The sequence below is a fragment of the Homarus americanus genome, unplaced genomic scaffold, assembly GCF_018991925.1.
Source record: "Homarus americanus isolate GMGI-L3 unplaced genomic scaffold, GMGI_Hamer_2.0 scaffold48406, whole genome shotgun sequence".
Taxonomy (NCBI): domain Eukaryota; kingdom Metazoa; phylum Arthropoda; class Malacostraca; order Decapoda; family Nephropidae; genus Homarus; species Homarus americanus.
In genome coordinates this window covers 3,559,529-3,574,674 of record NW_024753828.1, presented here as the reverse complement: position 1 = coordinate 3,574,674, position 15,146 = coordinate 3,559,529, and the positions used below count along the sequence as shown (strand labels likewise).

Sequence of the window (15,146 nt, the reverse complement as noted above, 5' to 3'; positions counted from 1 at the left end):
TGGTATAGTCATAGTGTTACTGGTATAGTCATAGTGTTACTGGTATAGTTACAATGTTACTGGTATAGTCATAGTGTTACTGGTATAGTCATAGTGTTACTGGTATAGTCATAGTGTTACTGGTGTAGTCATAGTGTTACTGGTATAGTCATAGTGTTACTGGTATAGTCATAGTGTTACTGGTGTAGTCTTAGTGTTACTGGTGTAGTCATAGTGTTACTGGTATAGTTATATTGTTACTGGTAGTGTTGGTTAGTGTTGTATAAACTTTGATCAATATAGATCAGTTATAGTTTGCCTAATTTAGTTTAATTTATTGTGTGACGGATATAATGTAATTTATATTAGTGTGGTGTAGAGACAAGAATATGTGGTAGTGATGCTGAAGTGGTGGTTCACGAATGGTCTCTTCTGTATGTATGTATGTATGTATGTATGTATGTATGTATGTATGTATGTATGTATGTACAGTTTGTATGCATGTGCTATATGTATTCATGTATGCACATATGTATTTCGTCAAGATATCAAAGAACTAATGAATCAATTTTAGTGACACTCTTACACAGGATGACAGTGAGGGAGAGACTATTTTGTGTTAACAGCTGCATCGAGATCAAAGTCCCTACGAAAAGTTAAAACGAAGTCGGTATCAGTTTTGTGAGCTTTGTCGTCATTCGGTGTTGTCTTATGTAACGTCTCATTCATCGATATATTTAACTGTAAAGAAAATTATCCCGGTAATAAAAATAAGACAGTCATTTTATGGGTTAATTTATGTCGGGAATTAGACTTTGAAATAGGCTGGGTAATGATCGAGAGGGGGGAACTTACCTCATATATTGTGTTAATTAAGACCACGATGCCGACGACGAGTTGTGTGCTGTATATCCTCACAAGACAAATTTGGTAATCAGTTTTGCTCTAACCGAACCTAACCTAATGTAACCTAACCTAACCTTGACACACCCTTCACCTCCTCTTCCCTCATTTATCCATTTCCTCTTCACGTCGTCGTTCTCTGTTATGTATATACTGCGGTTCTAATAAGTAATACAAAATACTAAATGCAGACTGTAGCTGGAATGTCGACAGGAAGGTAAACATGTAAAGAAGTAGGACATTCTTTAAAAGTAAGTCTTTGCATATGAATAATTTGATCAACAAACACGAGGTAAAGTTCTAAACAGTTTGTGTACCTAAGCCGAGTATCAAGAGTTATAGACCCGAGCAACCACTAAGCTTGGAGTCAACAAGGTAAACAGTGTTATTCACCTTCAGTAAGAACGAATACTTTGAGGCATCCAAATTCTTATATATTTTCAGTGTATGGGTCATGAAACACTGCTCCTGGTATTAATAACGTAATTGTAATGTTGGTTTTGAAAATATCTTAAATCTTCTGTTCTTTCTTTAGTCAGTTATTTGTGACATATTTAACCTTATTGCTTAATTATATATAAAACATTGGATAAGATGAGCAAATATTACAGTACATGCACACACCGTATAATATATGTGAGAAAATTCAATGTTACTTCGACATGTTTTATTTTACACATTAGATAAAACGAAAACTAACCTCGAAGAAAAATAATGGATTGTTTGTAATGCCTTACTTTCGTTTCTTTGATTAATAACAAGTGGTAAAAATGATCCACTGAAAAAAAAGTAATATGAGCAATTAATGTCATTCACAATTCTTGGAAAAAGTGACTAATTGGGATGATGAATAAACCGTTTCTAATTACTGTATGTGGAAGTTCTGGACTCATATCATATTGTTATCTTTGTTGTAATTGTGTTTATACCTGAAGCATCACATAGTATAACCAGGTACTAACGAAAGTCTTTACATATGAAGCTCATGAAGATTTATAAACGAGACTTGTAAACGACAGGAAGTAAATACGGGACGACGCAAAGACTTGTTGGTGTATCACTACGCTTCGACTCTCAGGTCTTCAACAGCGTATTAGAATGAGTAACCAAAACTTACTGAAGACATTTACTTTTTATCCTCTTCACCAGTGAACGGCTCGTTAACCGCTAGTGAACGGTATTGATACGTTCAAACTAACCGCAGATTTGTTGTCAAATTAACTACTGGAAGAATTCATTTTCCCTCATTGAAGATATAAAAATGTTCATTAATTCATTTTCTAAAAGTGTTTTTACATTGTATTTCCTATGGTTGGGGAATTGCCTCAGAAACTAAACATCTTTGAAAATTTTAACGTAATTTTTGGTCAGCTGTACAAGTCGGGGTTGGTCAGCTCTGTGAGTTCAGTTGCTGGCACTATGATTCTGTCATCGTTATACAGTACTGGTGCCCAACAACATTCAGGTCAAGTCGGGCAAAGTAATTTTTACCGAGTAACCATCAATTGTTACTTTTCCACGTGTTGTTTGATGCTTTAGTGTGTCTACGTTGTATCGGAGTAATTCAGTGTGTTTGTGTTGAACTGGTCGGTAGTACTCTGAGTGTCTTTCCTTTAAGTATTTGCACATAACTACCGCACAATCACACCACCACTACACAATCACACTGCTACCATGCAACCACGCTACCAGCATACAACCCCACACAACTAACACCAAACTAATTCACAATCATATGACCACAAAAACACTCAGTCATAACATCACACTATCACAATATCATACTAGCACATAACCTGACACGCACACCCTTACACCCTACCATCATTCAACCACACCAGTTACAACCCTTAACATACAACTACAACACAGCATTTTCATATTAACTTAGACCAAAACAATATATATATATATATATATATATATATATATATATATATATATATATATATATATATATATATATATATATATATATATATAAACACCGAAGTTAAAAATGCATATGGTTGAACAAAGAAAAGCTATGCATGAACACGTCACGCTCCATGTTTTTTATCCTTTGTGCTAACTATCACAAACAAAACTTCAAAGCGGCGGAAATAATTGATATATTGGAAGTATGTGCCTGGGGTCTACCCCCCCTCTAGAATAACCACCTCACCTGAGCCCCCCTTCCTCCCTCCCTCCACCTCACCTGTATCCCCTCTCTCTCTATCTCACCACCACCACCACCATCTACCCTACACCTCTACACCTACACCCACTACACACTAAACCCCATCCTGAAATGCAAATCAACCTAAACTACACACAATATTGTACATACAACGTGTGATAAATATTTACGTCTTCAACGAGAGCACTAAGGTGATGAGGAAACAAGCTGGTAACCGTACACACACACACACACACACACACACACACACACACACACACGGACCATCAAAGTTATCAACACCATTGGCACTGTCTCTTCCCTTAAATACCTCGTTGTGTTACCTGTACCTAACCTGCCACACAAAAGCTGATCTACAAAAATAGTGTTAATACAAAAAAAAATTACACCTGGGCTACATAACATCTCTGATAGATTACCTCGCACCAGAGCTGATCCTTCGCGACGGGAGAGAGAGAGACTGATTAACTTGAAAAATGCCAAATAAACCCCGTAGATTTATTCTTGGCTACACCATTAACTGTTATTGTTTGTTACAGTGCACCAGGTGGACGGGCCTACACTAAGGGTGAGGCAGGTGAGTCGGACACACATGGGTGCCTACCTGTGTATCGCTACCAATGGCGTCCCACCTTCTGTCAGCAAGAGAATCACCTTAGATGTGGAATGTGAGTAAGACACCTGCCCCATACTACCACACCTGGCCCATACTACCACACCTGGCCCATACTACCACACCTGGCCCATACTACCACACCTGGCCCATACTACCACTCCTGGCCCATACCACTCCTGGCCCATACTACCACCCTACCACCTGGCCATACCCACTACCACCTGGCCATACTACCACACCTGGCCCACCTGGCCCACCTGGCCCATACTACTGGCCCATACTACACCTACCACCACACCCACCTGGCCATACCACTCCTGGCCCATACTGGCCCATACTACCCCCACTACTTCCACCTGGTCCATACTACTACTATACCACTCCTGGCCCATACTACCACACCTGGCCCATACTACCCACACCTGGCCCATACTACCACACCTACTGGTCCATACTACCACACCTGGCCCCATACTACCACCTGGTCCATACTACCACTTCACCTGGCCCATACTACCACACCTGGCCCATACTACCACTCTGGCCCATACTACACACCTGGCCCATACCTCACCTGGTCCATACTACCACCCTGGCCCATACTACACCTGGTATACTACCACCCTGGCCCATACTACCACTCCTGGCCCATACTACCACCCTGGCCCATACTACCTCCTGGTCCATACTACCACTTGGCCCATACTACCACACACCTGGTCCATACTACCACACCTGGTCCATACACTACCACACCTGGTCCATACTACCCACTTCTGGCCCATACTACCACACTACCACACCTGGCCCATACTACCACACCTGGCCCATACTACCACACTGGCCCATACTACCACACCTGGCCCACACCTGGCTGGCCCATACTACCACACCTGGCCCATACTACACACCTGGCCCATACTACCATTCTACCACCTGGCCCATACTACCTCACCTGGTCCATACTACCACTTCTGGCCCATACTACCACACCTGGTCCATACCCACACCTGGTCCATACACTACCACACCTGGTCCATACTACCACACCTGACCCACACACACCTGACCACTCACCACACCTGACCCACACACACCTGACACACCTGACCCACACTCTACCACACCACCACACACACACCCACACTCCCACACCCACACTGACCCACACACACCCCCCACACTCTACCACACCTGACCCACACTCTACCACACCTGACCCACATTTAGACATCTCAGGCCACACTAATAAGTTTGGGATACAGCTACGCACCTAAGCCACACTATTATATCGTAAGCCACACTACCACACCTTAAGCCACACTACCACACCTTATTGTGAGGAGAGATGGTGTGGATAGCATGGGTAAGAGGAGAGGTAGGGTGGGTGAGAGGAGAGGTAGGGTGGATGAGAGGAGAGGTAGGGTGGATGAGAGGAGAGGTAGGGTGGGTGAGAGGAGAGGTAGGGTGGGTGAGAAGAGAGGTAGAGTGGGTGAGAGGAGAGGCAGGGTGGGTGAGAGGAGAGGCAGGGTGGGTGAGAGGAGAGGCAGGGTGGGTGAGAGGAGAATTTAAAGTAAGGTCTAATTCATCTCTCAACAACACCTCCTTCTAACAACAACAACAAACAATATCTCGTAACAACAACAACAATAACACCCCCTTCTAACAATATGATTAACTCCCTTTGTTAACTATCCCCATAATCCACTATCTAACAACCCCCCCTTTCCCAACACTCATGTAACACAAACTAACACTGTATTGGTTTGTGTTTACAGTCGCTCCTCAGATGCACGTACCTAACCAGCTGGTAGGGGCACCACTGGGCACGGAGGTCCACCTTGAATGCTTCGTCGAGGCTCACCCACGGGCTATCACCTATTGGGAATATCGTGACGCCATGGTGATGAATACTTCTCGAGTCACCACACACACATTGGAGGATAATTACAAGATCCATATGGTTCTCAATATACGCAGTAAGTCATGTCTTCTGGGGGGGTTGATTCTAAGGGGGTTCTTTCTTGGGGGTTATAAAGGTTCTATTGTATGGCTAAAAACTCTGGGGTTCTCTCAAGGGGGTTCTAGATTCCAATTTTAAGGATTTTGGTTCTACTTGGGTTATTTCTTGTGGGTTCTGGCTATCTAGGGACTTGTTTGTAAAGGTTCTGACTCTGGGTACTATTTTCTGGGGTTTTCAATGTGGGGTTTATTTTTCTGTGGGTTATTTGTTGAGAAATATGACTCTGAGGATTTTATCTCTAAAATTAGGCGTCTGATTTCCTTTCGTGTGGTTCTAGTTCTCTGGGGGGGGGGGTGGGTGTGGGGGGATGTTTTATCGAAAAAATCTGACTCTCTGGGGATTTCGGTTCTGGATTTCGTGTGACTTCATGATTTAAAGGAAGAATTCGGGTTCTTGAGGGTTCTTAGTGTGAAGGGAGAATACTGGTGTCCTGGGAAACTTATCGTGGATTTCTTGTTACTTCTTTCAATTTTCTGTTATCTCAGACCTTGTTTATCTTTCGCTATGTTGTTTCCCATCGTTCCCTATCTCGTTGTCTCCCTTTATGCAACTCTCTCTCTCTCTCTTTCTCTCTGTAACAGCCAAAATACATTGTGTGTGTGTGTGTGTGTGTGTGTGTGTGTGTGTGTGTGTGTGTGTGTGTGTGTGTGTGTGTGTGTGTGTGTCATAGAGTAATATCCTTCCTTATCTCCACAGATCTTCAGGAGGGAGACTTCGGTATGTATAAATGTATCTCTAAGAACTCCATCGCTGAGACTGACGGATCCATCACTCTTAATAGTAAGTATTTGTATCTTGTCTCTCGCTCTCTGCCTTATGTATGTGATTTACTAAGAGTTTGCACGTCACGTTATCAACCACATGATTGCAGTTTGATTTGAACGGAGCCGCACGAAGCAGTATGATTTTTTAAAACACCAAAAGGCCTATTTAGGATTTTTATTGGTGTATGGTAAAGTGCAATAGTATACGGGAAATAGAAATAGTATCAAAGGGTGTTATTGTATACAGGTAATAAAAGAGTTATGTCCTGTTAACTCCCACTGAAGTATAAGACGTTAACTCTTCACTACACTGACAAACTACAGTATATAACTTTCTGAGTATATCAAATTATAGGATACTCTGAAAAAATAATATTCATATGTCCTTATATATGATATACTATTTTTCTGGGTATTACGAATGGGATTTTAGTTGTTAATTAGTTTGTGTTATTTAAGAATCTACATCAAAGAGGAATAGTGATGTCACCTGTTTTTTTTTTTAAGTCTCACCACAGAACTCGTCTCCATACAGTAAGGTAGAAAAGGTTATGTAGATCTAAATAAAGTTTGGTATGGAGCGACTTAAGTCGAGAGTGTACTGTACATACTTGGAGCTGGCGGACGCTCGCCCTACAAGGGGTCACAGCTCAAGGTTGAAGAAGCCACTAGTCCAAAAAACTGTGAGGGCGAACTTTTTCGGAGTGAGAGTTGTGAACTCTTGGAACAATCTGCCAGAGAGTGTTGTGACGGCACCGAGTGTGAGCTCTTTCAAGACCAGACTTGACCAACACGGGAGCAGGTTCAGATACATTCAGTAGCCGGTGCATGCCCAGTACTTGCCAACAGTGCGTAACAGAGACGTGACCGACCGCCCAAGCGGCTAACGAGTCGATCAGTGGGGAAGAGGATAAAAGTAAAGTAAAAGTCGCAACTCACTGTTATTATGTTTAGTTCTCAATCCTGGCTCTGGTGGGGGACTGGCCATTAATCGTATTGTTTATACATATTTGGGGGTGAACGTATTGACCTTTAATTTTGACCTGTAACTATGAAATAACCTTTAAACGTTAACCCGGGAATGCTGTACGTCCAAGACTTATGAGTGAGTTAGGACAGCAGTGTCAGTCATCATTATAGCCTACCTAGTAACTGTGTTTATATTTCTTCTTTTAGTCAACTTTAAGACTTTTAGAGAACCAAACCTTACGAACACACGAACAGTTTTTAATGGTCAAGATTTTGGGATTAACATCTACGGTACTAAATATAGTATAAATTATACCGTCTGTTAATATACCTGAAGGCAAACATTTTCACCCTCAAGTTATTTGGTTATGTTATTCATCTTTAGTGTAGGTCGTCTTCTTTAGTGTGTCTGAGTGAACGAATACCTTGAGGTGTAGTCTTTGTTTACAAGAGATTACACAGGTGTTATAGGTGTGGTGTGAATGACGTCACGTGCAGGCTCTCGCTAATGTGCTTCTATATTTATAAACTTGTTGGTGATATGTCAACATAAAATGGTAGTGTGGTGTGCTCGTAATAAACACACACACACACACACACACACACACACACACACACACACACACACACACACACACACACACACGCACACGCACACACACACACACACAGGTCAACTCATTGGTGACTTCATCATCATCTATTCCAGAGACTTACCGGCCGACCACACCTCCCCAGACCAAGTTACACCGCCCCGGCCACGACGGTACTGTACCTGTCACAGTATATCTTCTTATCCTAACTCTCCTGCTAGTCATATGTACCTGCTAGCCCGGCTTAAAGTGTCATAGAGTACTGTACCTGTTATAGTGTACCTGCCTGACATAGTGTACTTCCAGCCATAGTGTACCTGCCTGACATAGTGTACTTCCAGCCATAGTGTACCTGCCTGACATAGTGTACTTCCAGCCATAGTGTACCTGCCTGACATAGTGTACTTCCAGCCATAGTGTACCTGCCTGACATAGTGTACTTCCAGCCATAGTGTACCTGCCTGACATAGTGTACTTCCAGCCATAGTGTACCTGCCTGACATAGTGTACTTCCAGCCATAGTGTACCTGCCTGTCTTAGTGTATTTACCTGTCATATTGTATCTGTCAGTCATAGCGTCACCCAACGTTTTCAAAATGTCACATATTACTGCCATAGTATCACGAATCATTTTGATACTCCACCACTCATATGTGACACTGTGTCATATCATCATACAAGAGTCAGTGTTACATGTTATCATAATGTCATACTGTTCCACGTGATCATGAGAATAAATTGAGCTTCACTTGTATTTTGAGGACCTTTTACGAGTGATATATACATGTATAAAATATAAAGTAAATCCTATTGCTACTTATATCAAACAGCTGAAATAGTTTAATATATTGTTGGATATGTTAGTAGAGTCTTCATTCCACTTGCTACTTCCATCAGTGTTGAAGAAAAACAAAATATTATCCATGACTCTTATTGGCTGACGCTTCACTACCCTAATGTTGATCACTTGTTTCACACAGTTTGTTGACATATTACACTAGATACGGAACACATAATCTTAGATTCATCACACAAATCCCTGAATCTCTGCTGAAACATAAACTACAATGTATTTCTCCACTACCTATCATTCCCTTGCTAATTGTACATTAAATCAGAACTACAATACTTCCCATCGATATAACAAAACACATATAATTTTACACTTTAATTTGTTATTCTCAGAGAGTTAACTTTTGGTACTGAACATGTCCCACTCTCCACAGAAGACGACCACACGTACCAGACACGACCCGGCAGGAAGAACTCACAGAGGAAACATGATATGGAATCATCGAGGAGGCTGGAGGAGGAGAAGGAGGAAGAAGAGAGACGGCGTGAAGAGGACAGGAGGAGGAACCAGGAACGAGAGAGGAAGAGACTGGAGCATGACTATAAAAGAGGTCACAGGAATGAACAGGCCACACGGGTCACACATGCTCCAGGTGAGGTCATTCAGGGTCATTCATGCTCTAGGTGAGGTCATTCAGGGTCATTCATGCTCCAGGTAAGGTAATTCGTGATCATACATGCCCCAGGTAAGGTAATTCAGGGTCATATATGCTCCAGGAGGGGTTACTAAAGGTCATATATGCTCCAAGTGAGGTCTTTCAGGGTATATATGCTCCAGGTGAGGTCATTCGGGCTCATACGTGCTCCAGGTGAGGTAATTCGGGGTCATACATGCTCCATGTGAGGTCATTCAGGGTCATATATGCTCCAGCAGAGGTCAATAAGGGTCATACATGCTCCCGGTGAAGTCATTCAGGGTCATATATGCTCCAAGTGAGATCATTTGGGGTCATACATGCTCCAGGTGAGGTAATTCGGGGTCATACACGCTTCAGGTCAGGCCATTCAGGGTCACACACGCTATATATACTGTAGGTCATCTAAAGTGTAACATAATCAATTACTGGTCAGGTGTGTTATATTATGCTACAGGTGTCACTTGCTCTAGGTAGTTGTTATATGGTGTCACATGATCTAGGGTGTCACATGATCTAGGGTGTCACATGATCTAGGGTGTCACATGATCTAGGGTGTCACATGATCCAGGGTGTCACATGATCTAGGGGTGTCACATGACCCAGGTGTCACATGATCTAGGTGTCACATGATCCAGGGTGTCACATCATGACCCACATGATCTAGGGTGTCACATGATCTAGGGTGTCACATGACCCAGGGTGTCACATGACCCAGGGTGTCACATGACCAGGGTGTCACATGACCCAGGGTGTCACATGATCCCAGGGTGTGTCACATGACCCAGGGTGTCACATGATCTAGGGTGTCACATGACCCCAGGGTGTCACATGATCTAGGGTGTCACATGACCCAGGGTGTCACATGACCCAGGGTGTCACATGACCCAGGGTGTCACATGACCCAGGGTGTCACATGACCCAGGGTGTCACATGATCTAGGGTGTCACATATGCCACAGTCATCTAGGGGTCATATATGCTCCAAGTACAGTGAGTCAGTGTGGTCAGAACGTGGCAGAAGTGTGTCATAAGTGTCATAACAACAGTAAGATGACACGACACAGTAATGAGACGACTGTGTGAGTATGTTAACATTAGTGATGAAAGTTATTGTATAGGGTGATCTATTAACGAAGTAACTACGAGCCTATGATATATTACAGCTATAACTCTCCATAATATTTATATTGATTATGGGATTATGGTGTCATCTTGGGTATTATATTATCTTTATAGAAGTACAAATATAAGAAATTTAAGTGAGAATGAATGACTCTAGAATACAACCGTAATCTAGTAAAGGTGTGGAAGATGTCACGAATACTGTATGCGGATGATGGTGTGCTATTTGTCCAGGTTGCTGAAGGAGAGTTAAAAGACATTGGGTGTATATTTAGGTGAACTTTATACGAGAAGAATATTACAGGTAAAATATTGGAAAGGGTAGACTCGTTTGAGAGCCACGTCACTATCAGTAAAGGTATTGGGAATGTGATGGAAGGGATAAAAAGGATAAAATGGAGTCTTGAGAATATATATAAATGGGAAGAGTCCAAGTAAGTAGTGTACAAGGGATCTGTATGGAAGATTTACTTGTTTTAATTCTTATGTTTAGGTGTTGTGTTTGAGATGGACGCCCTGTGAACTAGTGAGATAGTCAGGCTATTGATGTAATTAAGACTGAAGAAGTAAAGAGAATTAATGAGGTGAAAAAGAGTCTGTAGGGATGTTTGGATGAGAATACGTGATGGTTATAATAGGAGCTTGACTGGTGACGAAGGTTGATTTTTTGAGAGCACAGTTTGAGATGTATGTGAGAGGAGATAACATGTACAGCCTATACCAGTGGCATTAAAGACAGACAGACAGACAGACAGACACATTTATTTGGCTCAGACGTTTACAAATTAAGGAACACAACTGCTTATCACAACAGTCACATATCAAAAACACAAATTACAATAAAATACATTTACATTATCAAAAAATGGTTATTATTATTGAAGTACTTCCTTATATATGTTGGTATGAACTACAGTACTGTATTTCATTACTGTATCTAACTAAACATATCTATTACTTCACAATGTTATGAATGATTCTTACATTACATTAGTCTGTTGTATTAATTTAGAAAACAAACGACTAGGATGACTTCTATAGAATCTTGGTATATACTTGCATCTCTTTTCCGCGATATAATGATTATTACACTATAGAATAACATGATATCCATCTCCAATAACATTATAACTACATTTAATACAAATACTCACTTCTCTTGGAATATCTACCAGTTACAATGAGGAATATTGTTAGCTCTAAATTTACACATGATAGATCTGAGATTTTTTGGTAACCTTATTAAATATTCTTCAAACTGACATAACTACTACATAATGATGATGTACTGTCAGGTTATCATACCACTAAGTAATTCACTGGTCTTTTAATTTTCTTTCAATAGCATTTTTTAAACCATATTGAATTATGTTGGTTTTGCATCCCCCATATACCTAACATCCTGCAATTATTTAGTATAGATTTAATTTGGTTCAGCCATGGAGAAATTAATCTATCCTTCTTTTTTTACTTCCAGGGGCACTAATACATAAGATAGCTCAGTTTGTTCTGTTCCCATGTATTAACCTTGTCCAGTATACCACCATTTTATGTCTATCAATATGTCATCTACCTAATTTCCATATACTATATTATATATTTTTATTAACATTAAGGACATATTTTAAGAATTTTTCAATGAAGAGTTTCAAATTCCTTATAAATATAATATATTCCCACAACCCATAATACAGTATATATACTGTATAATGAAGTGTTTTGTACCTAACCTAACCTAACATGAGACAAAGGCCAGTGAATTTAAATGAAACATTGTACATAGTGTTGAGAATGAGGATTAACTTTATTTATGTAGGTTGAAGATGTGAGGAAACGTATGAGGGGTGTTTCTACAGGGGGGAGGGGGAGGGGGTGATTTTCTCTCACTTTCTACTCATTTCCTCCACCATCGCTTCCTTACCCTGAGGTCAATGTTTCCTTGGATCCATTACTCTATACAAGAAAAAGGGTGGAAAGCAGGGGAGAGATAACTAAGAAGATTAATAATGATATACAGTACAGTACTTAAAAATGAATAGGACAATAATAATGATAGATTTATAAACTTCTTAACAGCAGTAAATATATGCCACGTAGAATTACCTTATAACAATAACGAAATAACGCCTATAATTTTACAGCAATGACAAAAGTGCTGTAGAATAATTATATTTAGTTAACTGTTTTCTCCTGCTTAATGTAATATGCAGTCCCCTTTACTGGTGCGTTTACAGGGGCTCTTCATATAAACATTCCACATTATTACATTGAGAAATTTGTTTTAATATTGTTTTACGTTCATTCCATAAAATCTGATGTGCTCCTGTAAACGCATTAGTGGTGTGTGTGGCGTCAACCCTCAAGTCAAGATGCTCCAGTGTTAACCACGTTATGGGGCGGGACACGCATATGCACTTGGCCTCACAAACTGTAGATGAATTCGAAGCTTATTTTATCATGATTTTTTTTTTTAATACAGAAAGGTTTAAATGAACTGAGCAGATTTGAAAGTAGATGTAAATTATTTGAGATATTCTAGTACTGGTGTCAATGTTGGGTGACTTAATATAACTTGTGTTACAGCTGGTGTTAGTGGTGGTGGCTCCCTGTTGGCCACGCCCCTAGCCGCCTCCTGCCTCCTCGCCTACATGATTGCTTTATTTCTTTACCATTAACAGCTGGTTATCACCGTAGTTGTTTGCTTGTTTGCTTGCATTATGTACGCTAAAGGTCTCCCCTTATCTTCAGTACACTTTACGGGTAATTTTAAGTGGAATCACATAATCATGTCTTTATTTGTGTATATATGGACCATAAATATATATATCAACAATCTGTATAACTAGCTGTGTAAGATCTAAGTGTAATACATTGAGTGTAAATAAAATGTTGTTTGAATGAGTGTGTTTTTATGCATTACAACCTTATATTGACGTCACAACCTCTCGTATATCACTTTATAATAAAAATAAATAAAATAAAAAGCAACAAACCCTAAGAAGCTTTAATTTCAAAGTAATATTAAATTGTTGTGAACAGCAATACTCACGATAAACAAAATCCCTGAACATTATACACAATGACCAAGATCCACAATAAACTACTAACAGCAGGTGTGAACTACTGTACCTGCTGACGCCTGCGGGTAAAATAATTGCTGTACTCTATTTAGGCCACTTTATTAGATCGAGTTACGTTAAACAATGTCGTTTTCTATCAAACCATATTATTTAATTTCGACTATAATTTGTCTACTTAATTGCTAAAGTTCCTGGTAAACGAAGAAACAGTCTCTGAACTACCAACACAGCGGCATATTCATGAGCTTTAAGCCAGGAGACAATTACTGTAGAGTTGTTTCTGGTGATATATGTCCAAGAATGACAGGGAGATATTGGTCTACGATAAGTGAAAGTGATTCATGAATAATATAATATTGCGTAGTATTTAGCTTGTGCACACCCAGTACTGACCGGGAACGTGAAATTGAAAAAGTAAATAAAGAGAATGATAAGTAACATCCGCTACTAAGTGAGTCCTTGACGAGATGTAATTACTGATATCCGTATGGCATTCCAGCACATGGGAGGAGAGCGCCGGAAAAAATATTTACAACTCGTCTTGTGTATCGCTGGTAATAATCCCCTTTGTTCTGTGTGAAGCGGTCAATAAAGGTGAATTACACGCCATTTTCGGATAATAGAAAGGTTTGATTTGATTACCAAAATCATAAAAACAAATATTATAATTATGTACAGGGTATAACAAAATTTTAAGTATTTTATGTGGCACCTTAAAGCGATTAATGCTTTTATAAATATTTGACAAATTGGAAAAAGGAGACAGAGTTACTTATCACATAAGAAAGTATTGACATAATACTGCTTTTGGAACCTGTGTGTCTTTATTTTCTTTTTTTTACGGGGATTAGCCCACCCGGGCACAGGTCACTGACCCACATCAGGGCCGGGGGGCGAAAATGTAATAATAATAATAATAATAATAATAATAATAATAATAATAATATAATAATTTAAGGCTGTACATGGGGACAGTCTTAAGGAGGGGAAAGACTGTTTCAAAACAATTGTGTTTGAGATAGAGAGTTGATGTACCCCAGGATGCTTTATCCTTCTTCGCCAAAATATGTGTTCTTTAAACTGAACAGTAGTATTAGGATAAATAAGAAAACAAGTAAGAATTGCAGAAGTGAAAATAGAAAATTTATGAAAATATCAAAATGGTAGCTGGAAAAACAGATTGCCTTGGGTTACAGTTGATATAAATCATGTATGTTATTTAGTTATAACCTATATGTGTGTAAATAAAATATAAGTCATATGATATATTTATTCCACTTTTAGATGCATACACACTCATGCAGAACATTTCAGAGGAGGCAGTTATGAACTCAAGTGCACAGATAAATTGCACTGAAATGAGCGCATGAATTTCAGGAAATTAGTAAGAATATTCAAATAATGTCAGCTCACCTTCCCTCCACAATGA

At 39.9% G+C, this 15,146-nt stretch overlaps 1 protein-coding gene across 2 annotated transcripts in view; it reads left to right on the top strand.

Annotated features, from left to right (window-relative positions):
• The window catches only part of LOC121855537 (lachesin-like), a 99,223-nt gene extending 85,688 nt beyond the window's left edge, over window positions 1-13,535 (top strand). The window contains exons 4-9 of one of the 2 annotated variants that reach the window (XM_042350520.1): window positions 3,601-3,729; window positions 5,456-5,656; window positions 6,397-6,480; window positions 8,143-8,199; window positions 9,253-9,471; window positions 13,221-13,535. In XM_042350520.1, coding sequence (XP_042206454.1) covers window positions 3,601-3,729; window positions 5,456-5,656; window positions 6,397-6,480; window positions 8,143-8,199; window positions 9,253-9,471; window positions 13,221-13,312 — 782 coding nt within the window. In that variant the 3' untranslated portion in view covers window positions 13,313-13,535. The remainder of the gene's footprint in view (window positions 1-3,600; window positions 3,730-5,455; window positions 5,657-6,396; window positions 6,481-8,142; window positions 8,200-9,252; window positions 9,472-13,220) is intronic. The other variant, XM_042350521.1, reaches the window with a different exon arrangement.
• The last annotated feature ends 1,611 nt before the right edge of the window (window positions 13,536-15,146 follow it).